Source organism: Mytilus galloprovincialis, chromosome 5 (genome assembly GCF_965363235.1).
Source record: "Mytilus galloprovincialis chromosome 5, xbMytGall1.hap1.1, whole genome shotgun sequence".
In the NCBI taxonomy this organism is placed as follows: domain Eukaryota; kingdom Metazoa; phylum Mollusca; class Bivalvia; order Mytilida; family Mytilidae; genus Mytilus; species Mytilus galloprovincialis.
The window spans coordinates 29556088-29579036 of record NC_134842.1 but is presented as its reverse complement, the minus strand read 5'-3'; the positions used below and the strand labels follow the sequence as shown (position 1 = coordinate 29579036).

General features: G+C 33.7%; 1 protein-coding gene and 1 long non-coding RNA gene across 2 annotated transcripts; both read right to left on the bottom strand.

Annotated features, from left to right (window-relative positions):
* Positions 1-1033: 1033 nt before the first annotated feature.
* LOC143075572 (uncharacterized) lies at positions 1034-8040 on the bottom strand. Its single transcript, XR_012978350.1, has 4 exons — positions 7883-8040; positions 5096-5268; positions 3516-3626; positions 1034-1277 (listed from the first exon to the last, which is right to left on the bottom strand). It is a non-coding gene; the product is annotated as an uncharacterized LOC143075572 (long non-coding RNA).
* A 6729-nt stretch (positions 8041-14769) lies between these two features.
* LOC143075570 (uncharacterized) lies at positions 14770-22234 on the bottom strand. Its single transcript, XM_076251038.1, has 2 exons — positions 22070-22234; positions 14770-16106 (listed from the first exon to the last, which is right to left on the bottom strand). The coding sequence occupies exons 1-2, from the start codon at positions 22086-22088 to the stop codon at positions 14836-14838; spliced, it is 1290 nt and encodes a 429-aa protein (XP_076107153.1). The 5' UTR covers positions 22089-22234; the 3' UTR covers positions 14770-14835.
* Between the last annotated feature and the right edge of the window lie 715 nt (positions 22235-22949).

Sequence of the window (22949 nt, the reverse complement as noted above, 5' to 3'; positions counted from 1 at the left end):
AGGGCCCTCATGGGGTTTTTGATTATGTGATTACTTGGCTGTTTTTTTAATGATTATTTGATTATTAAGCCAAATATTTCATGATTATTTGATTACCTAGGACTGTATTTTTAGTTTATGATTATTTGATTACTAAAGATAAGCAAATATTTAATGATTATGTGATTATATTGGCAAAAAAATGGTGATTATGTGATTACTAGGACCCCCCATGAGGGGCCTCGTCTTTGTAAATTGTAAATTATTCATATGCCAATCAAATTGTCAAAAAAAATCATTGACATTCCAATTGTTACCAGTAACAATAATTTGAGCTCACAACTCCAAGATAATCTTCGTATTTTTATTTCTGTTGTACTACATGTATACCAATGTCAAGTTACCTTCAAAAGATTTAGACCCCAAAGGCTGACTGCAGTTATTGGCATACTATATTTCTCCTGACATGTAGCAAAACCCAGTGGCAGATCCAGAACTTTTATAAGGATTACGGCTCTCTGATAGGCCTAAATGGGGGGGGGGGGGGGGGACGCTCCAATCATGTTTCAGTAATTCCCTATATAATCAACCAAATGTTTCCAACAAAAAGAGAACCCGGGTCCCCCAATGCTCCCCCTGGAATTGTCTATGAAACCCTTGGGAAAAAGAGACAAACCTTTGCGAAAGGTATTGATACGCAGCTACAATTTGTACGTCTGGTCGGAATGGGAAAGTTAGATCTGAAGTGTCGTGTAGTGTAATTTTCTCTACTCGTAGAATAATCCTTGCAACAATTCTTTTAGGATTATGTAGTGGAACTCATGCACTTCTACATATACTGTAAATTTGTAGTTACTATCAACATTTACCTCCCTTTACCCCGGTCTACCAACTGCTTAGTATGCTAAACATAGCTATTTGTTGTTATCTTGTTTTCATCTTTAATTCGTATGAAATATATGCCAATAGACGGGACGTTAATAAAGCAGCATTCATCATCAAGAGCAGTTTTTTTAAATAGTATATTTATACATGTCAAATGTACAAATTAGCATTTAATTGAACAACATGATTTCATTGCATATACATATTCACAATCAGTTCATTTTAACACACTATAAGAACAAAGATATAAAGTGGTTTTCTTCTCGTTTTATACATATATCAATCTGGGGTAACGAATTAAGTAAATCAGTGCGTATATGTTTGCTTCAATTGGTCCGTTGCTGTCATCAAACTGTGTTGTTCATCGCTGGATGTTTTGGATGTAAGATCATTTGTGCATGTAAGAACTTTGGCTACAAATAGATTAAGCAAACGACATGAATATACATAATATTATAATTCAGATATATCATTAATTTACATGCAAAAGAAAATTTCAATATGTTTTATTGGGACCTTTTTTCACAACTTTATTACCGAGGTTTAAATGTATTTTAAATGTGTTGCTTACGTCAAGGTATTAGTCTCAACTTAATATGTTTGAAGATTGCACATAGTACCTTGAAGTTCAAAAATATATCGTATGATCATATGGGTTTTATAATAGCATATCACTATTTTCATATCAATTGAAAAGGTAAAGACTAAGATTGGAACTCTACATTAAAGTTTGTGCGTTAGAAAAGCAGATAAATCATGTCTGAAGCATAACAAAGTTTAAATATTTTACAACAACTATGGGACGACATCAAAAGTTCAATGTAGAATAAAAAACTAAATGCATATAGTTTTTTCACTGACCCCTACTCCCCCTTCTTAACCCCTTCGTAAATTTTGCGGACGCCATCACGAGTTGGTTGACCGTTATGGAATAACCGTTTCACAAATGATATCGGATATGTTCCTTACGTCGTAACTACAACCCCCTTCCCTTTCATGAATGTGACCTACCGAATAATCTATTTACCGGATTTGTTATCACATAAGCAACTCGACCGATGCCACATGTGGAGCAGGATCTACTTACCCTTCCGGAGCACATGAGATCACCCCTAGCTTTTTGGTGGGGTTCGTGTTGTTTATTCTTTAGTTTTCTATGTTGTGTTATGTGTGCTGTTGTTTGTTTGTCTTTTTTATTTTTAGCCATGGCGTTGTCAGTTTGTTTTAGATTTATGAGTTTAACTGTCCCTTTCGTATCTTTCGTCCCTCTTTTTTAATTTAATCTGGGAAAAATTGATTGACCAATAAGGATAAATACTGTAAATTCAGAAATTATTGCGTGCATTTATTATTGCGATTTTGTCGTTTACAACTCAGTCGCATTTTTCGCAATAATAAAAACCTCGCATTAATTTCTGAATTTACAGTAAGTTAAAATGTAGATTTTGGCTTATAACTCTGAAACCAAAGCTTTTAAAGCAAATCTGGCATAGTAAAATTGTTGATCAAGTCAAGATCTATCTGCCCAGATGAATCGGATAACTGGTTGTTGGGTTGCTGCCCCTGAATTGGTGATTTTAGGGAAATTTTGCCGTTTTTGGTTATTATCTTGAACATTATTATAGATAGAGATAAACTGTAAAAAGCAATAATGTTCAGCAAAGTAAGATCTACAAACAATTCAACATAACTTAAATGGTCAGTTAACCCCTTAAGGAGTTATTGCCCTTTATAGTCATTGTTTACCAATTTTCGTAAATTTTTGCAATCTTTTACAAAAATCTTCTCCTCTGAAACTACTGAGCAAGATTTTACCAAACTTAGCCACAATCATTATAAGGGTATCGTAATTAAAAAATGTGTGCGGTGACCCAGCCAACCAACCACGATGGCCGCTATCGCTAAAAATAGAACATAGGGGTTGAATGTAGATTTTGGCTTATATCTCTGAAACCAAAGCATTTAGAGCAAATCTGACGAGGTGTTAAACTGTTAATCAAGTCAATATCTATCTGCCCTGAAATTTTTCAGATGAATTGGACAACTGGTTGTTATGTTGATGCCCCCCCCCCCCCTTTGGTAATTTGTAGAGAAATTTTGCCGTTTTTGGTTATCTTGAATACTATTATAGACAAGAGATAAACTGTAAACAGCAATAATGTTCATCAAGTAAGATATAAAAATAAGTCAACATGACCAAAGTAGTCAGTTAACCCCTTAAGAAGTCATTTTTGCCCTTTATAGTCATTTTTTACAATTTACATTAATGTGTCAATGGTAAATTTATGTAAATTTTTACAAAATATTTTCCTCTGTAACTAAAGGGCCTAGTTTATTATAGGTAGAGAAAATTGTAAGTAGCAAGAATGTTCAGTAAAGTAAGATCTACAAACACATCACCATCACCAAAACACAATTTTTTCATAAATCCATCTTTGTCCTTTGTTTAATATGCACATAGACCAAGGTGAGCGACACAGGCTCTTATAAGAGCCTCTAGATTGAGGTTGTCCCTATCATATTCAACATATTGAACTTAAAATCAGACGGTTGCATATCAATTAGAATGCAATGCTTGTGTACATTATGATATTGCACAAATACCTTTTAATTTTCCCCATAATATTATTTTCCCTTATTTAAAAACTTACTTTTCCATCAACTATCTTCTCTTTCATATACATTCCGGTCATCGAGTTGTCGTCCTTACTCTTGAAAATCGTTGTGTTGGTCATTACTTTTGTCCCATTTACGGTTTTGACCTACAACAATATTTTTAATATTCACAATATTTAGATGTTATTGTGTGTTGCCTCGACTGTATGGGTATTGCTCAATATTGAAGGCTGTATGTCGTATGATGACCTATAGTTGCTTAAGTTCACTTCATTTTGAACTCTGTTGGATAGTTGCTTTAGTCCTATTTATGTTTTTGACCTACAAAACAATAGTTACTTTTGTTTGCTTCTTAAGCTTTATGGTATGTGTATGGCTCATTATTGAAGGTCGTATGGTGACCTATATATAGTTGCTTTACTACACAGCATTTTTAGACTCTGTTGGATCGGTGTCTCGTCGTTACTAATTTTTTTTATAAAGAGTAAATATGGTTGTAGGATTAAATATAATTTTATAAAATTGAATATATAAATTAAACACTCAGTGGATGTAGTCAACATTTGCACAGATGAGCACCAAAAAACCTGCCAAAGCATATTTATAGAGTAAACTTTTACCAACTTTTTATCGTGTATCATCTATATCAAGTTTGTGGTGGTTTTTTCACATCTCCCGTCATTACTGTTTTTTAAAACGCACGCACAAAGCGGCATAACTCAATAGTTACTTTAAAAAATATCAAGTATGCCATGTTCAACTTCTGATATTCAAATTGAAGATAAACATCATTGTGCAATCAATATCTACTTCTGATCATAAGAAAACTGCAAATATGCTTACAGACGGTCATCAGAACAGAAGGTGAGGAGTTTTTGGGTACTTATTGTTTATAATTCAGTACGTCAGACGCGCGTTTCGTCTACATAAGACTCATCAGTGACGCTCATATCAAAATACGTCTACATAAGACTCATCAGTGACGCTCATATCAAAATATTTATAAAGCCAAGGAATTACAAAGTTGAAGAGCAATAAGGGAGCTACCATTTGATTTTTATGGGGGGGGGGGGGGGGCTAGGATGAAATTTGAAAAAAATAGGCAGGACAGGAGTTTTGAGTAAAAAAAAAGTCAGGACGACAATTTAGGTAAAAAAAGGTCAGGATAAACTAAAAAAAAAAAGGCAGGACCGATTAGAGTGAAAAATAAAAAGGCAGGACAGAGATTACAGCTAAAAAAAATGCAGGACAGAGATTACAGCTAAAAAAAATGCAGGACAAAATTTTTCATCCTAGCCCCCCTCCCATAAAAATCAAATGGTAGCTCCCTAAGACAGTTCTTCTTAGACAAATGATAAATGCCTAGTCAATGAAGCTCGACTTCAATTTATTTGAACATGAAAATCTTTAATATTCAAATGTTGAAGAGCTGATCATGCTGATCAAACTCAAAAAGAGACCGGACAAGGAACCAAAACTATGCATTAGGGTGAAACATTACTAAATTCAAAATGATTTCCAAATTCTGTGTTATAGTAAATTTCAAATAAACAATCCCCTGTTTCAAGTTAGTACAAAAGTATGATAATCTTAATCCCTAAAGGCGAAAACTTACGTCTGAGAAAGATTTGTTATAATTATCTGGATATTGGTCCAATATTGTATTGATGTGGTTCGAAGACTTCATTTGATTTTGTAGTGTCTCGCTTATTTCATTGCTTATATTCGACATAACCAGAAGAATTACTGTTAAATTTCTATCACCATCTTTCAATAAATTTAGGAAATCTACAATTGTAAACAAAATTCATTAGTTTATTAGAAATTTCGCACTTTAGAAAGTTTGTTTGCAGGTAAAATAAAAATGACAACAGCAACCAACCATGCTTCTCGTTATATCTTTTCAACCAAGTATTTTCTTGTTTTATTGGAAGAAAACACAAAAACGACTCAATGTAAATGCAACTTTAGTATTATATAGGATGCACATAGAATGCCACTTGCATGTGTAATGATAAGTTGCATGCCTGGTTGCTGAGACGGGAGATACATGCTTTCCTGTGTCAACGCCTGTTACAATTTTATCATATGAGTTAGACTTATGTTAAGCATACATTGTGTTGTAATAAAGATGTCGGCAGTTTGTGTTTGACATATCATTAAAATCGGCTTTTGTCTATTATGACAGGCCAGCGGGCGGGATGACATGGTATCTTGTCCTAGTCATATTTATTAATTGATTTATGTCTGCTTAACGTCCAATGGCAAATATCCCATGCATATTTAGGGAAACTCAGTTCATTGTAACGTCAAGTTTTGTCAGTTAAATGAATCATATTCATGGCTGAGCAGGAAGAGCTCATTTTGATTTCTAGATCCTGTCAATCTAATTAAAAACCGATCTCTCATCGCTCCCGTTTTCTGATATGTCGCGTGCTCCGCGTGCTCCCACGCGACATATCAGAAAACGGAAGCGATGAGAGATCTGTTTTTAATTAGATTGAGATTCTGTTTGGGGTGAATTTGATCGGTTATGATATATATTACTTATATAATTATAATATGTATAACGAGTCGCTAATTTTTGAAAGAATACAACAATTTACATAATAAACAAACTCTACGTTTTGTTGAATTTGTTTTAACTAAGCTTTTCTAGATACATCATTCATATACATTTGTGGATGTGGTTTTTGAAACACTTTACTGCACTTTAAAGATCGCTTTTTAAAAGTGAAAAGACCTTTTTCGTTTGGTTGTTGTCTCATATATGTACAGTATATATATGTTACAGTGAATTTGTATAATCAGTGATTATGTAGAATGATCCCTGAATTTTTCAGGGATTATGTAGAATCACTGGCCAGTTTAAGGATTATATATAATCACTAAAATTTTCAGGGATTTGGTATAATCACTAGAAAAAAAGTCAGGGATTATACATAATAACTGAAATGAAGAAATAATTTTAATTTATAAAGAAAATGAATAAAAGTCAAATAATTTATGCTATGAATGCTCATAATAAAACAGCATTACACTGTATAAACATAAACTGTAAAAGGTTAAGCACAAAATATCAAAATGATAACACTATTTTTTTTAAATGTTAGGCACAATATATTAAAATGTTAAACTCAATATATTAAAATATATGCCTCACATCTGTTATTACCACAATATCCACATTTTAGAAACCACTTTCATTCACATATCGAATCAAATTGTATGACCCGCTTAAGAGAAATAAAGTGTTCAGTAAAAACATCTGTAGGTACCCCCCAAAAGGGAATTAGCAATACCGAACTGGTTCGAGCAAGAAACCATGTTTTTTGGCCAGGCGATATCCTTTTTCAGACTTTTGGTGAACAAATATCATTAAGTTTTTTGGTATCCCGTTTCCTTTTTTACCCTGTGGAATCATTTTAAGAGAATATTACACCAAATGCCAGTTTCCTCTTAACTTTTGTTCTAATTGTCAAGCCTTAGTTTTTCTATACATTTAGATGCGTAAGTTCTCTCTGTTTAAATTTCTTGTTCATTTGAACAAAAACAAAACAAAAAAAAAAACAAAAAAAAAAAAACCAGATGTTCCATAATCGTCTTCACCATTTGTTTTCCATGTACTACAAATAACATGCTCTGTGGATTTACAAATAGAACATGAATATCCATTGGACTCTGGCTTTTAATAAACAAACAAACATGTAAAGTTATCGCTTTAAAGTGAATCTTGATAATATTAATTTTGAAAGTCACCAACTTTATCTCTAAACCTTCAGTTGGTTGTATCTTTAAGATCATCCTCTGTGTTTAAAAGCAAAATTACTTCATCTTCAAGGAATATGAAAGTATGATTTACTTGTGTCTAATCCATTTTGCTTTAATTCAGCAAATAAAATATGTTTAAACTAACTATGAAAGTAAAAAATGATGATTAGTCTATATGTAGTTTTCTTTTTTATCAGACAAAGCATCCTTAAATTATTCATAATCCCTGAAAAAATATTAGGGAATTTGTAGAATAATTATTAAAATGTTCAGTGATTATGTAAAAAAATCACTGGTCATTTTCAGGGATTATATATAATTACTAATGAGTTTAGTGATTCTACATATTCCCTGAAAAATCAGGGATTCTACATAATCCCTGATTATACAAATTCACTGTAACATATACACTCAATCTGGCTGCTTTCATTGCTACATGTTTGTAAAGTGAGAATTCAAACGTTCATTTTTTACAATAACTATAGGTTAATAATCCGATTACAAAAATTACAAACATTTATAAAAGTAATCATGAAAACAAACCATCAATCTATACACATTGTTGAAAAAAGCTTCTACATTAAAATTGAAATTGATTTATATATTTAAACAGGGTTTGCAATATACTTACCCGTTAAAAACCCAAACGGATTTTTAGAAAGATCGTCGACTTGATATCTGTTTATATTGGCTCCAAAACTTAATAATATAAATGAAACAAACGTGACGAAAAAGAACATATTCGAAAAAGATACATCCATGTGTATACGAAAAATTATAGAAATGATATCATACAAAATATCAGGACATATGTTACATCTTTAATATACTTACAAACTGGGGATCGACTTATAATAGATCAATATAATATGGAAACACGTGTTCACTAACTGCGTAAATTCTTTTCTGATTGGAAAATACTGTTTATTCATTTTTTTAAGTATCTAATAATGATGACTTGTATAATTTGTAAAAAATACCATTACCACATGCATCGATTCAGAGCTCCAGATAAGCTGCGTATTTGCGTGATCACGCAATAAAAATAATTAAAAACCCAATGCAATTGCCCATTGCAGGGTTCAATAACCCAATTAATTCAAAGGAAAACCCAATTATATGCCAAAACCATGAGTTTTTAACGCTTTTACTCGCTATCGTTTGCGTTATTTACCCTTATCTGATCACAGTCGTAGCGTAAATCTATTTTATAATATTTATAATTGGAAATGTCCTACCGTTCTAAAAATAGAGCCCTGCATCACGTAGCTGAAATGGGTCCCTGTTGGAATTTTCCGTTGATCAACAGGTACACGTGAATATGAAAACATTTCGATCTTCTCGGCGTTTATCCAATTAGCGTGTGTCATGTTGTCATATTTTTTCGAATTGCTTGGGACTTGTCATAACATACATATATGTTATGATGGTATGATACTAAACCCCTAACGGGAAGGATTGTGCCTGATGTTCATATGATGAAATCATAATCTTTCAGTCAGTTTAGTTGAAGTCTGGAGCTGGCATGTCAGTTAACTGCTAGTAGTCTGTTGTTATTTATGTATTATTGTCATTTTGTTTATTTTCTTTGGTTACATCTTCTGACATCAGACTCGGATTTCTCTTGAACTGAATTTTAATGTGCGTATTGTTATGCGTTTACTTTACTACATTGGTTAGAGGTATAGGGGGAGGGTTGAGATCTCACAAACATGTTTAACCCCGCCGCATTTTTGCGCCTGTCCCAAGTCAGGAGCCTCTGGCCTTTGTTAGTCTTGTATTATTTTAATTTTAGTTTCTTGTGTACAATTTGGAAATTAGTATGGCGTTCATTATCACTGGACTAGTATATATTTGTTTAGGGGCCAGCTGAAGGACGCCTCCGGGTGCGGGAATTTCTCGCTACATTGAAGACCTGTTGGTGACCCTCTGCTGTTGTTTTTTATTTGGGCGGGTTGTTGTCTCTTTGACACATTCCCCATTTCCATTCTCAATTTTAATGATTTAAAACGAAAGTAAATGTCCGCATGTTTTCATCTTCTTTCTTTTTGATAGCTTAGGGAAAGTTATGATAATAACAAAATTCAGCTAGTGTTTTTATGAAGCATCCATCAAACGCACGTGCGTGTTTGCATACCTTAACGAGAACATAGCTAGATAGATAAACACGGGGTTACGTCAAAAACAAAATCAGTTGTAAAAAATGAAAGGTATATCTCAAATCTGGGAACTACTTATTATTTTTTTTTTAAAAGTAGGTCTGGCAAATAGGTGAAAGTCCTGGCAAAACTTTCTTACAGCACCTAAATTTCACATAAAAATCTAAACACTTAACCGGCCCACGCCTACCCCAACTAAACTGTAGGGTTATCATATGGGATCTAGAAAGGTAATTAGTTACTGTCCAACTAATGACACCAGTTGCAGTTTATATAAGTTGTGAGAAAATAAAAAACTGGAAGAACGTTTAAAACGGGACATAAATAAAATGTACAATTGCTGGTCAGTGAATAAACTAAATAAAACAGCTAGCACATACTTAAGATGGAAAAACATCTAAGGTTGATATAATGTGATTATGCCTGAATATTCAATATTGTGTTGATGAAAAAAACCCAATACATAAAGGAGCTTAGTGGTTAAAAACCCAATTTGATATTTGCTGAGGGGTGAACTGAAATTGATAATGCAATTAAAAATCTTTATTACCCAATTACGTAAAAAAATGGTGGGTAAAAACCCCAATTTGTGAATTCTTATCTGGAGCTCTGATCGATTTCATGTCTCATTACTTTTGGTATAGGGGTTATTAACCGTGTATAAAAGCTTATTTATATACACTAGTAAACAATGAAGGATTTGACATCGACGACCCATACGGCATATGTCGTGCTTCAACATCCAATCTAAAGAGGCAATGGAAGCAGCCATCATGTCAGAACGGACACTCCGTACCGGTCACAACATCGCAGTCGGAGTAAGTTGAAAGCAAACAGAAAAACAGATCCAAATCTGTAACCAGGGGTGTGGAAATATTTGTTGTGAGCACTTGTCGCTGGGCAAGTAAAACTAAAAATTTAACTTGTCCGGAAAATTTTTTACTTGCCCTGATGATCCCAATAAATATTGAAGTATTTCTTGTTAGCTAATATATGATTCTTACTTAGCACTATTGTGCATCACAAACAAATGAAATTCATTTGTTTATATGTGTCAAAAATTATGAAAAGTAGGAAATGGGTTAACATCAATGGGACAGAAACCTAACAGCAAACCAACCAATGAAATGACATGTAAAGGACAATTTTGCGGCAGTTTTGGAATAAAAATTGTAGCCAGTAGGTACATAATAATTATACTAAATTTGAGGACAGTGATTGAAGAAATGTAAACTAAATAATAGATTAACTATTGATTTTGTGGTGTTTCTCTCAACTGACACACTTGTTTTTTCTTGATTATTTATTATTGTCTTGATGTGCAATTAAAGCGTCCCTTCTATTTACCAGTTTGACAACATATATATTATGTTCACCTTTCATCTATAAATAAGACAAAAACTTTTATTTTCCGAATTTCCATCTATAGATATCCTGGGGCAATCTGATATCCACGATGTCTGAAATTCTCGCTTCCGTTTTTTTTTTTTTTTTTAAATACTCTGTGTCCTCCGTTTGCATTTAAGGTTTTCTACTCGACTCATGATTCTTTTTGCCTTGCTTGCCCAGCTTTTTATTAAGTACATGTTTTTGTCAATCTGAATCTCGATACAAAATTTAAAGAAATGACACTTCCAGTAAATGATGGATGAAACTTAATCGACCATCCCGCCTTACGGGTCAATGGACAAAGCCAATGCAATGTTACGCGACTCTGGTTCGCATACTTATTTTTATTTATTTTGGTAATCGATCTATTTCCGGTATCGTGTAATATTTATCGTCATGAACATTGATCAATCGTAACTACTCGGCCATTCTCGCTACGCAGTACAATAGCCTCGTATGCACTACGGAGAAATTCTTCTTAAATTGTTGGCCGGAATTGTAGTGATCCGCGACACAAAGAAGTTCTATCCTCCAGGTGGCGCTATAATTTGGTTACATATCACAGAGTAATCAAGAACTTTAACTCTGCCAAATATTTTGGCGCGAAAGAAGGAGCAAAGTAAATAAGTAATGGTAAAAAATTTGTACCATTCCAGTCGAAAAAATATAAAATTCAATCGGATCGGAAAATTTTCCGGACAGGAGCAAGTTAAATCAGTAGTGGTAAAAAAAATGTACCAGTCCAGTCGAAAAAATATAATTTTGAATCGAATCGGAAAATTTTCCGGACAATGATTCCTCCGCCTAATGCATACGAGGTTATTTCTTCGTGCAACCAGAAAGGCCGAGTTGTTCCGATTGGAACATTGATGTTTTCACTTGCTGAACATTGGTTTATTTTTCATAAATTAAACATCTTTATACGTTTTGAAATTAATTTTATGTTTTTGTTGGATTTGAAACTTTGTCTTGTATATTTTTTTACTTGCCCACGGGCAACCAAGACAAAAATAATTACTTGTCCGGTTGTTCAAATGTACGAGTCGGGCGAGTCGGGCATAGCATTTCCACACTCCTGGACTAACTTAAGTACATCAGTCTACAATATCCAAAAGAATAGCTGGACGGTAAAACCTTTCATATTATAAACAGTTAAAATAACGCGGTGTTTGTAACAGACCTAACTGGTTTTTTTTTCATTATTTGGTAAAAACTTAACCATAATGGCATTCAATCTTGATGGGGTTTTTTCCCTCAAATTTGAAGCAAATAGATATACATGTATAAGTATAACGTAGTACAATGATCAGCATGTATACAGTCATAGTTGGTCAGATCAAATTGTTTACCCCAGTAATATATTTTTCCTTTTTTTAAATATCTTATTAATCATAGATCAACGTTTAACAATTTAAAAACTTCGTAAGTAAAATTACATGGATTTGTAGGTATAGTATATAAATCCTAGAAAATAACAAAGAAATTAGGTCAGGTCACGTTTCCGGAATATTTTAAAGGGGCACTAGCTGTCAAATTCATGTTAACCGATTTTAATCAAATTCTCATACTTGATTTATAATAATGTAAAACATATAGTCTAGACGCGATCTAAATAATTATCGAGTTGATCTCTAAAGTCATTGGATGACCATATAAGCGATGTAAACATAAATATAGATCTAAATAGATTAAGCAAATTCGTGCTGTTGGGTTATTCTAGGTCTTTTTAATTTCATATTATCAATGAAAAATAAATGTTTATCATCGTTTTTACCTGTGTAAGAAAGATTTTTTTCTGGATCGAATCAGTCAATCAAATGATTTACCTTTGTTTCACTTTTAATGTTGACATTCTTTTCCTTTAAATCACTTTTAATGTGATATGATCTATGTCTGCTGTTTAAGTGTTGACATCCGTCATATTTTTCTACTATATCAAAAAATTCTATATAAATTTTAAAATTTTATTTTAGACTAACTTTTTTTCGGAAATCATAGTTTTCAATCCCCAAATCGATGTAGAATAGACAAAACTTGCAGCGATTTAGATACCTGTGTTCAAATATGTTGGTATAAAGTAATGTAAAGTAATGTAGTTTTTTTAGACAAGTAACAGAGAACCAGTCCCAGGGTATATTATATCCGGTGGTGATGAGTGTACAGTATATGGTATATATAACTCTGACGTATGTATAGTATAGTATATATCTTAACCAATTCACGGCCGTTTGTTAACATAGTTACTTAAATCATCGTCAGGCACTGGTGCTTACGTATATATATATATATATATATAAGTGACTAAGAATGTAACTTTAACACACTAATGAGTGTTATAAAATTAGTTGTTATATTTTATATATTATTCACGCAATATTTCGCTAAACAAATTAGCTTCATCGGGCGTGTGCATCTAACTAGATGAGATCGGATGCATGACAAAAAATATCTTTGCAGCTTGAGCTACACAAAAATTGTGTAAAAGTTTAACATATGAATTTATTGATAGTCTATATAAAACATGTTAATCGAACTCCGAAACAGCGGTTACGTCCTCTTTACTACGCTACGTTGACTTTAACCACTGCCACCAACTCCTAGCGCTAGCGTAGGTTTTTTTCAACATCCTTAAAAAAAAAATATGTCTATTTTTTTTTTATTTGTATGGAATTTTTTTACTATATTAATAATTGAATACAGATTTTAACTACAATATAAGCTACCAGTAATTTTTAGAAAATGATATTTTAAACTGGAGATATATTTTGGTGTATGTATACTTATTTGACCCTTGTCAAATCCAACATGGATGTTACAGAGACGATACGGAACGTACAGTGTCAGCTGTATCCACAGTTGACACTGAAATATGAACAAATTTCCTCCATAGAAAACATTCTCCAGGGAAATAATATTATAGTCAATTTGCCTGTTGGGTTTGGAAAAGTATAATATTCCATGTGTTGCCCAGTGAGTAATTAATTCCACCATCAACTGATCAAACAATGAAACATCGTAAAAATATATATTTTTGTACACTAACTTTTATTATAAGTCGATCTTGACGGCTCTTTTAAATATTTGTCCAGTCCTAAATCGGGTTCGGAACACCACCTAACAAAAAGAATCCCTCAGGCCTGAAATCAGCAACTGTCCCTCGGCTCAGACAAGGGCCAAGTCTGAAAGTGATCATTTATTTTATATTAAAAAGAAAAACATAACTTAAATGTGGAAACATTCATTGTAGATGAGTTCAAATAATTGTGAAGTCTGGCAAGGCTATTTTATCTTCAAAAATACAGATGTGTGCCCTTTTGTAACAAAAATGGGTTTTTACAACAAGATTGAAATGTACCCCTAGTTTAGCGAAGCAACGTCACCACTGTTTCGGAGTTTGAGACGAAATGGGAGATAACTCTTGTCAGTCGGAAACTTCCGGGACTGTAACTAAATGTTTCTAAAATAATGTTTTTGCGAAAGACTTAACAATGACGTCACAGGCAAATATTAAACACGTGCCTAATTTTATAAATGAATTTTCAAACTATATACATGTAAAGAAGATTTACAAAATATAAATAATGGTAATATTTTAGACTGTGGATGTTATCTCATTTGCAATCATAGCTCAACTCCTATTTTTATATTCTACAAATAGAAATAAGATGTGGTACTGTATAAGTTCAAATCAGGCAACTCTATCAGCCAAGTCACAATGTGTTAAAATTAAACCATTATATGTCAAAGTACGGCCTTCAACAAGGAGTCTTGGCTCAGACCGAATACCAAGCCATAAAGGATCAAAAATTGACTTAGTGTAAAGCAATAAAAAAATTCAAACATAAAAACCAACGGTTTAATTTATCAAACAAACGACAGTTGTTTCTTTTTAGTAAATTCACGTGGCTAAACTCATCCAAAAACATACTTGGTCATTATAAAATAAATGGAACAGTTATAACAAAAATAATTTGAATTCTAAATATTTATTTGATCAGTGAGTGATATTACCACTTAGTGTTCATCCTAAAATCTTTCAACCCCACATCGCGAGATAAAAATAAGTTCTTGGGACGACTTTTATTCTTCTAGAATGAAAATGTAAATGCGCATGCTTTCCATTTCTCACAACACTAATAAATGAGGCACCTTTTCTATCTAAGGAGTTGAATATGTCTTGTGCAGTTCTAATGACGTTTCTGTATCCCTTCCACCAATTTCCAACACGTTTTGTCTCGGCTACTGCTTTCAAATTCTTCTCAGCTTTTGCTAAGTTCATGACTGAATGGCTCTTGTCCACACTAGCCACTACTATGTTTCTTCCATTTTTCCTAAATTTGATGTGTCCTCCACCAACCCCTACCCAATGATTGGCACCGCCCCATATGGGGTCATAGGCGAGAACAATCCAGTCCCGCCAGTAGTATTTCCCGCCAAGGAAATTAAATAGTCCAGTGGCAAATTGGCCATTTGTCTGACCACTGTTTGTAGCAGCGTATGCGTCAATATCCTTCCCGGATTGGGGGTGATATTTTAAATTAGCGCACTGGTAGTCAATTTGCTCGAACTTCCGTTTCACTTCTTTTATTCTCTTTTCCCAATCAGATTTCATAAAATTTGCATTGTGGGTAAATCTGTTAACAAAAAGATAGCCCAATTCAACTTTTACAGCTTGCAAGAGAAGTTGCATTACACCGAGTAGAAATACCTGAGTCTTTTTGCGGTCATTTTCGGTATACCGCAAAACGGAAGTACCAAGATCCTCTTGAAATGTACCTTGCTTTTGGACGATGGCTTGATACAATTTTGTGCCACTATTCTGAAAATCACCTTCATAATTCGCAATAAAAATTGTCTTCCTGTTTTCAACAGCAACCTGCGGAACAGCATAAATATATTGAAACTCTCGCGACACAGCATTGATCCTTTGTTCTAGTTGCCCGAAATTGATTGCAACAATATTCCACTTAATCAATCGCTCGATATCGTTAAATCGATTATCCACTCTATCCAAACGATTGTCGATATTTTTCATCATATTTTTCATGAAAGCCAACTCCTCAGACTCTGATGGAATGAACGCCATGACGACCCCTATAAATGGACCTAATGCACCAAGGTAGGGACCAATACCTTTTGCGATCTTTGTTAAAGACATTCTGAATTCCTTCTTTTCAAGCAGTTCCGCTATCCCTTTTGCAAGTTCAAGGCCAGCAGTAACTTGTTGTTTTTCATCCGGAGTCATGTTGTGGATAGGCGAGGGAAACATCAATAGAGTTACCAAGAAGGACCATTTAGATGCGAACTCTGAAAAATAAGGATAAAAGTAAAATGACAATTTAATTAAATAAATACATACAAATGGCGTATAGAGTATTCAATAAATAAATGTTTCAGGAAACTAAAAATCAGCCAACTATATATATACTGTACAAAAAATCAGTTACATAAATACATGGTTGCTTATATGTTGAGCATATGATAATGTGAATATTTCTTTTTGTGCGACAGTTCATTTTGGTTCCTATCCGTAGGATATTGCAATAACAAGCAATAAAACACCCAAGTGCCGGGTGAAAATTGCAGGATTAAAAAAATCTGTGATCTATAAGTTGTTTCAAACTCCTATATCATTTGGTATAGGTGGAATGTTGACTCGTTGTTTTATAAGATTTTAGGCGAAACGCAAGAAAAAAAAGATAAAATATGAAACAACTCTAATATTGAGTAAGTAGATTGACGATTTCAGTTATTTCACTTATTTGAAGATCTCGTCTTGCTGTCAGATCAGTTTTGCCATTTGAAGTTTCTCTATATCTTTTTTATTTTATTTTTGAAGATAATAGGCAAACTGAAAAAAGTAGTGAAATGCATTGTTTAAGGACAATAACTCCTACAAGAAACTGTCGAAGAGTTATCATAATGACGTGAACAGATAATAGTTTTAGCGCAACATTCTGCATATTCCTGTCCTTATCCGATTCTTCATTGATAGCGGTTTTCAAATTAGACAAAACCACATTCCCCCTATGTTCTATTTTGAGCCAGGTTGGCAGGCGGGGTCATCGGACACATTTTGTATAAACTTAATTGTCCCAATGATGATTGTGCACTAACATTAAATTTGAATCGGTTCATAGATGATCTTTCTATAGGAAAATGAACGACGAAAACAGACGACGGACTTCAAGTATTACAATTTTAGGTAAGGCTGCAATCTAGCGGTGTCTGGACATTTTTTTAATCGTTTTAACAATTCAGGTGATGTATGTTTTTGAAAGTGACAGTGTAATAGAATAAATCTATTAGCGAATGAAACAATACATGGTGTGAATTCCGATAAGTTCGTCTAAATTGGCAGAGCTGGTGAAAACATGCCCATCAAAATACAAAAAAGATTTTTTATCTTTCTGAAACTTAAAATGCATTTAACTTTTATATATCTAGTGTACTATGCCAGGCATAATTAAGCAAATATAAATATGGACCAATCCAAGTACACCTTATATGGTGCTTCTAGGGTGCGCTCGACACGAGTGACTCTGCACAAAGTATTTTGGGTCCGTGTAACACTCATCAATTCAAAATTATAACAAGTTTTGAAATTTTGGAATTTTAGACTTTGATCAAAGTTTTAAAATATCAAAATTCCAAATTGTGTAAAAGTTTTGAAATTTTGAAATTTTAACTATTTTAATAATTAAAATTCTAAATATCGTTTTTAAATTTGATAATTCAAAAATTTGACCAAACTTTTAAGACACTAAACGTAACGGCTCTGGTTATAATCATTCTTAGTTAGGAATAAATAGAAAGAAATATATCAAATCATTTTTAATTGTCAAAATTAATAATTAAAAGAAGAGGTCGTTTTTTTATAAAACATATTTGACATCACATGGGATAACAGTATCCTACAATTTTAGGTTGTGCATCTATTATAAAATTCTTTAAACCGGCATTAACTAAGTTGATTTAAATCTCTAATTTAAGGTTAGCGTTTGAAATAACTGTGTCCCCAGTGCCCAACGTTTAGTTATAACAGTGAAAACTGATCAACTCGAAGTAGGCCAAATAGTATTATTATTCGCCTTTTTGACGAAAAAAAGCGCTTCGGTCGCATGCAACTTCAAACGTTTTGTTTTCTTTTTTATCGATTGTATAACGATAATATATTGTCTTTTTTGATTGATTTCAGTTCCAAGTGTTGCTACGGAAGGAATACTTAAGTTACTTCATGGTGTCGCAATGAACGTTGTGCATGCTAGGTGTGCTTCAGCTGGCCCCTAGACAAAAAAGTGTACTGGTTCAGTGATGGTTCAGTGATAAAAGACGTCATACTAAAACACAAGACAAAAAGGTCAGAGGCTCCTTGATTGGGACAGGCGCACAAATGCGGCGGGGTTAAACATGTTTCGCGAAATCACAACCCTCTCCCTATACCTCTAGCCAATGTAGAATAAACAAACACACAGCAATACGCACAGTAAAATGCAATTTAAACGAAACCCAAGTTCTATGTCAGAATAGGAAACAAAAAAAAAACAAAATGGCAATGATAATAAATAAACAAAGAACTACTTTATATCAAAAGAGGGACGAAAGATACCAAAGGGACAGTCAAACTCATAAATCTAAAACAAACTGACAACGCCATGGCTAAAAATGAAAAAGACAAACAAACAACAGCACACACGACACAACATAGAAAACAAAAGAATAAACAACACGAACCCCACAAGTGTCAGTAACTGCTAGCTATATCAAGCTAGCAGTTACTGACATATGCCAGCTCCAGATCTCAATTGAACTGATTGAAATATTATGTCTTCATCATATGAATAACAAGCACAATCCTTCCCTGTTGTGTTTATTGCTAATTTGTTTCTGAACATTCATGAAATATTTGTCACTGGCAACTCAAAATCGTTAATTCAAAACAGGTTCTTTACATACAAATTACAAAGAAACTCATGATTCAACTCCCTCGGGCAAAGTTGCCCTTATAGATGGATTTTGATATGTTTACCTTCACTTTGGCCAAACACCTCTTCATTTGTTTCGTTCTTGTATTAATTACTTCCAAATATTCAGTTTTCAGCGCTCCGTATACGTAGGTGAATGCATTACTTAAAATTCAGCGTTTTCCATTGTACTGGTTTTTCGAGAGCAACATTGGTGTATGGCCAAAAATTGAAAAATCCATCATGCAGCTGACAGCGTGACACTCTCTTAATTTTACACGCCCCATTCTGACTGGACGTACCTGTTCTTTTACTTTTCTCAAAGTTGATGATCGTACAATAACTTAAAAATACACAAATAACAAATGCGGAACAATCATATCCCATAATACAAAAAGCAAATCCTTTTTCCTTTTATTTGCTTTTTAACAGTGGCTGGATTAGGGCCCCTAATTGAGGTACGTATATGATAAATGCATATACTTTTTAAAACGCATAAGTCTAAATGTTGTCTAATACCCTAGTCCCACTAGGCCACGATCGCACTACGATCTGTGAAAAAAATGCAAATTTTGATGATCGTAGTGCGATCGTGTAGATCGCAGTAAGGTCGTATCACGGTCGTGGTGAGGTCTTCAAGATCGTGAAGAGCGTGGCCAACTTTGAACATGTTCAAAACAATCGTGGTGCGGTCGTGGCGAAATCAGGTCGTAGTAGAAGCGTAGTGAGAGCGCACTAAGATCGTAGTAAGATCGCAAAGGTCGCTGTACAATCGTAGCGAGAGCGTAGCGAGAGCGTAGCGAAAGCGTGATTCTATTCGGAGAGACTGCGCTACGATCGCACAGCGACGTTATCACGACCTCACTACGACCATCATGTTCTCACTGCGACCCAACTACGCTTCCTCTACGACTATACCACGCTGTTCAAGACCATAGTACGATTCTAGTACGCCCTTGCCGTCCTCATCACGCTCTTCTTACGACCTGACTACGTTCACACTACGACCATCATTCTCATTGTCATTTTCACATAAAATGTATAAAAAAGCTCCCTAGATTTTGTTTGTTTGAATGTAATTATCCATTTGCTCTAACGGCTCAACCATGCTTCTCGTTTTTATATAGATTAGACCGTTGGTTTTCCCATTTAAATGGTTTAACAATAGTACTATTTTTGGTCCTTTATAACGTGCTGATTGATGCGAGCCAAGGCTCCGCGTTGAAGGCCGTACCTTGGCCTATAATGGTTTACTTTTATAAATTGTTACTTGGATGGAGAGTTGTCTCATTGGATACCACATCTTCCTATATATATTGATACATCTATGTCATCTCTGTTATCGTTCACTAAAATATCGTCATTGAGCTTCATCGACCAGCAATAGGTTGTATTTAGGTTGGATTGGTCGGTCCGACATCTCTGCTTGATCAGGATTCGTTACTTTGCTCCCTCTGCCTCTACATCAACTCCTACCACTATGCCCACGTGTTCTAGTAGATTTTGGTGGCATGACTGTATTGTTTCCGAGAAATCTACGATTCAATCAGAAATAGAAGGAATTGAACTGTATTGATATGGAACACGATGTTGACGTTATTGCTGAGAACGTAGTAAGATCGCGCTATGAGTATGAACGTAGTATAATCGTGGTAAGAACGTGTAATAATCGCAGTAAGATCGTGTTGCAATCGGATAACTCGTGGTATGGTCGTAGTGAGAACGTGAAGAGCGTAGAAAGATCTTGATAAGCGTAGTGAGATCGCAGAATAAGCGCGGTGAGAACGTGGTGTAATCGTAGCGGGATCTTTGTAGAAGCGTAGAGAGGACGTAGTAGCATCGTGAAAGCAACGAAAATTTACATTTTCATGCCGCTCATACCGCGACCTCACCACGATCTAAATTTATTTTAGATCGCGGTGAGCGTGGTGCGATCGTGGTCTAGTGGGACTGGGGCTTAAGGGAGCAACTATTTAACTTCAAAAGTAGGGATATGGTTGTTTTGTCGAAGTGAGAAAACAAAATCGCGCTATTGCTTAAAGTTCAGTAGAAAATATTTGTAAATACTCAACCTAACCATAATATTTGACCTACTGCGAGTTGGTCAGTTTTAACTGTTACTCCTGAAATATGGGTGCTGGGAAAACACACAAGTAAAATGGTCATTATCACAGCCAAGGTCTTGTTTTGAAATGAATTCTCTTCTTTAGAGAAATATTTATTTTGTCATCCAATTTTTCACCGCTTACAACTGTCTGTCTGTGATTTCATTTTATACATTAACTTTTAAGTATCAGTATGTTTTCATTTCATTTTGTTTCGTTTCGTTTTGCAGTTTACAGCTACCCCTCGTTTCAACCCTTTTCTGTTTTTGATATCTTAATCAAAAATCTAAAAAATCAAACTTCCAAAAAGTGGAATAATAAAAATTGCACGTCAGGTTTAGTATTTTTAATATTTGATCAAATTTTTAAATTATCAAATTTAAAAACGATATTAGAATATAATATTTCAATTATTTGGTTAAAATTTCAAAATTTTAAAACTTTTGCGCAATTTGGAATTTTGATATTTTAAAACTTTGATAAAAATTCCAAAAATCTAAAATTTCAAAACTTTTTAAAACTTTGAATTGATAAGTGTTACACGGACCATTTTGTAAATGTAAAGGTTGTTTATGACTTTTGGTAAACAATAAACACTTAGCTAATCAAGGACCTGGACAAACAATCGAGTAATCTTATTTTTAAAATTTTATAACGAAATCTGTTTATATAAGTCTGTGGTTTTTCAGCAAAAATCTTGGATTTATTTGCCCAAAAATACCTGTTTGCTTTGACCGAAGTTTCCCTTTATAATATGTCCAAAAAGGCACATCTCTATTACAATCATTTATTTTTTTTTTGATGCTTTGATAACATTACACTTTGAAATTTTGTAATACAATTAGATACAGAAGGGGGGGTCATAAGCCTCAATTAAAAAATTCCGCAATTTTTTTATGTACAGTAACTCCAGATTATTTTTTTTTTTTGTATTAAGATAACCATGATATTCGTCAATTCCTTCTGAAATGAAGATATGCCTTCTTTTTGATCGACGAAAGATGCAGTGGCATATCCACAGGCGGGGTCCGGGGGTTGAAACCCCACTTCTATTGACGATCAATGTATTTGAATGGGGTCATATAGTAGGACCCCCTTTTATCCTGGGTTTGGACCACCTTTAAAAAATGGCTGGATCTGCCCCTGATTTCCACTATTCTATTATGACCCTATCATATGTAAAGTATATTTTAGTACTTACCCAGTTTAATCTTAACCATTCTGTTATCTGTTTGCTTAGACCACTTTAAATTTCAAGCGTTCGTTGGTTCGCTTGCAATTAAAGCGTCTCTGCCTAATCAAATGGTTTTCCAATGTGAGATTCAATGTTAATAAAAGAATTACACAAAAGAAACTTTTTCCCGCGTTTAAAATTCGTGCAGCATAAGTTCAAACCCGTTACATAACATAAGTTATGGGTTAAATTCGGAGCAATGGTAAATGTTTATAAAAAGACATCAACAAATACGCTTGAGTAACTATCAGAATTAAACTTTTACTCATATTATAGCAAATTTACCTGACGATATCTGGATATGGATCTTAACACGTACTTGTGATTTGTTTAAAACCGGTTTTAACGAAGAAATGTCGAAATGTTCAGAACTTAATTTAATCTGTTTTTGGGTAAGATGGTGCAAGCATACGATTTTTATTGCGTCTTACACTTTGAGAAGCGAATAATCTTTAGCTACTTTATTTAAATATTGTGTAAAAACGTTAATTATGAGCTATGAGAGTCAAGTGGCTCAAGCATTTTACTGAGGAAGTTTTAAAAAAATGCAAATAAATATTTTAACAGTGGGTTAGATTTCATTAGTCTTTACTATCTATAGATTAACAACTTTTGGTTATATTTATAATTTAGAATCATCATTGAAGGGGGAGCGCGATTGCACAGTTAATTAATTATATTGATGTGCCATTTGTATGCAAGAGTGACATTCCGTTGTATTATGTGCCAATTCGAAAAAGTTATGCGAGTATTGTCTCCCTTTAACAGGTTCATTATTTCATAATTAAGTTTAGGTTTCTGATATAAATTTGAATAGTTACAAAATGTATCAATTCAATATATTTCA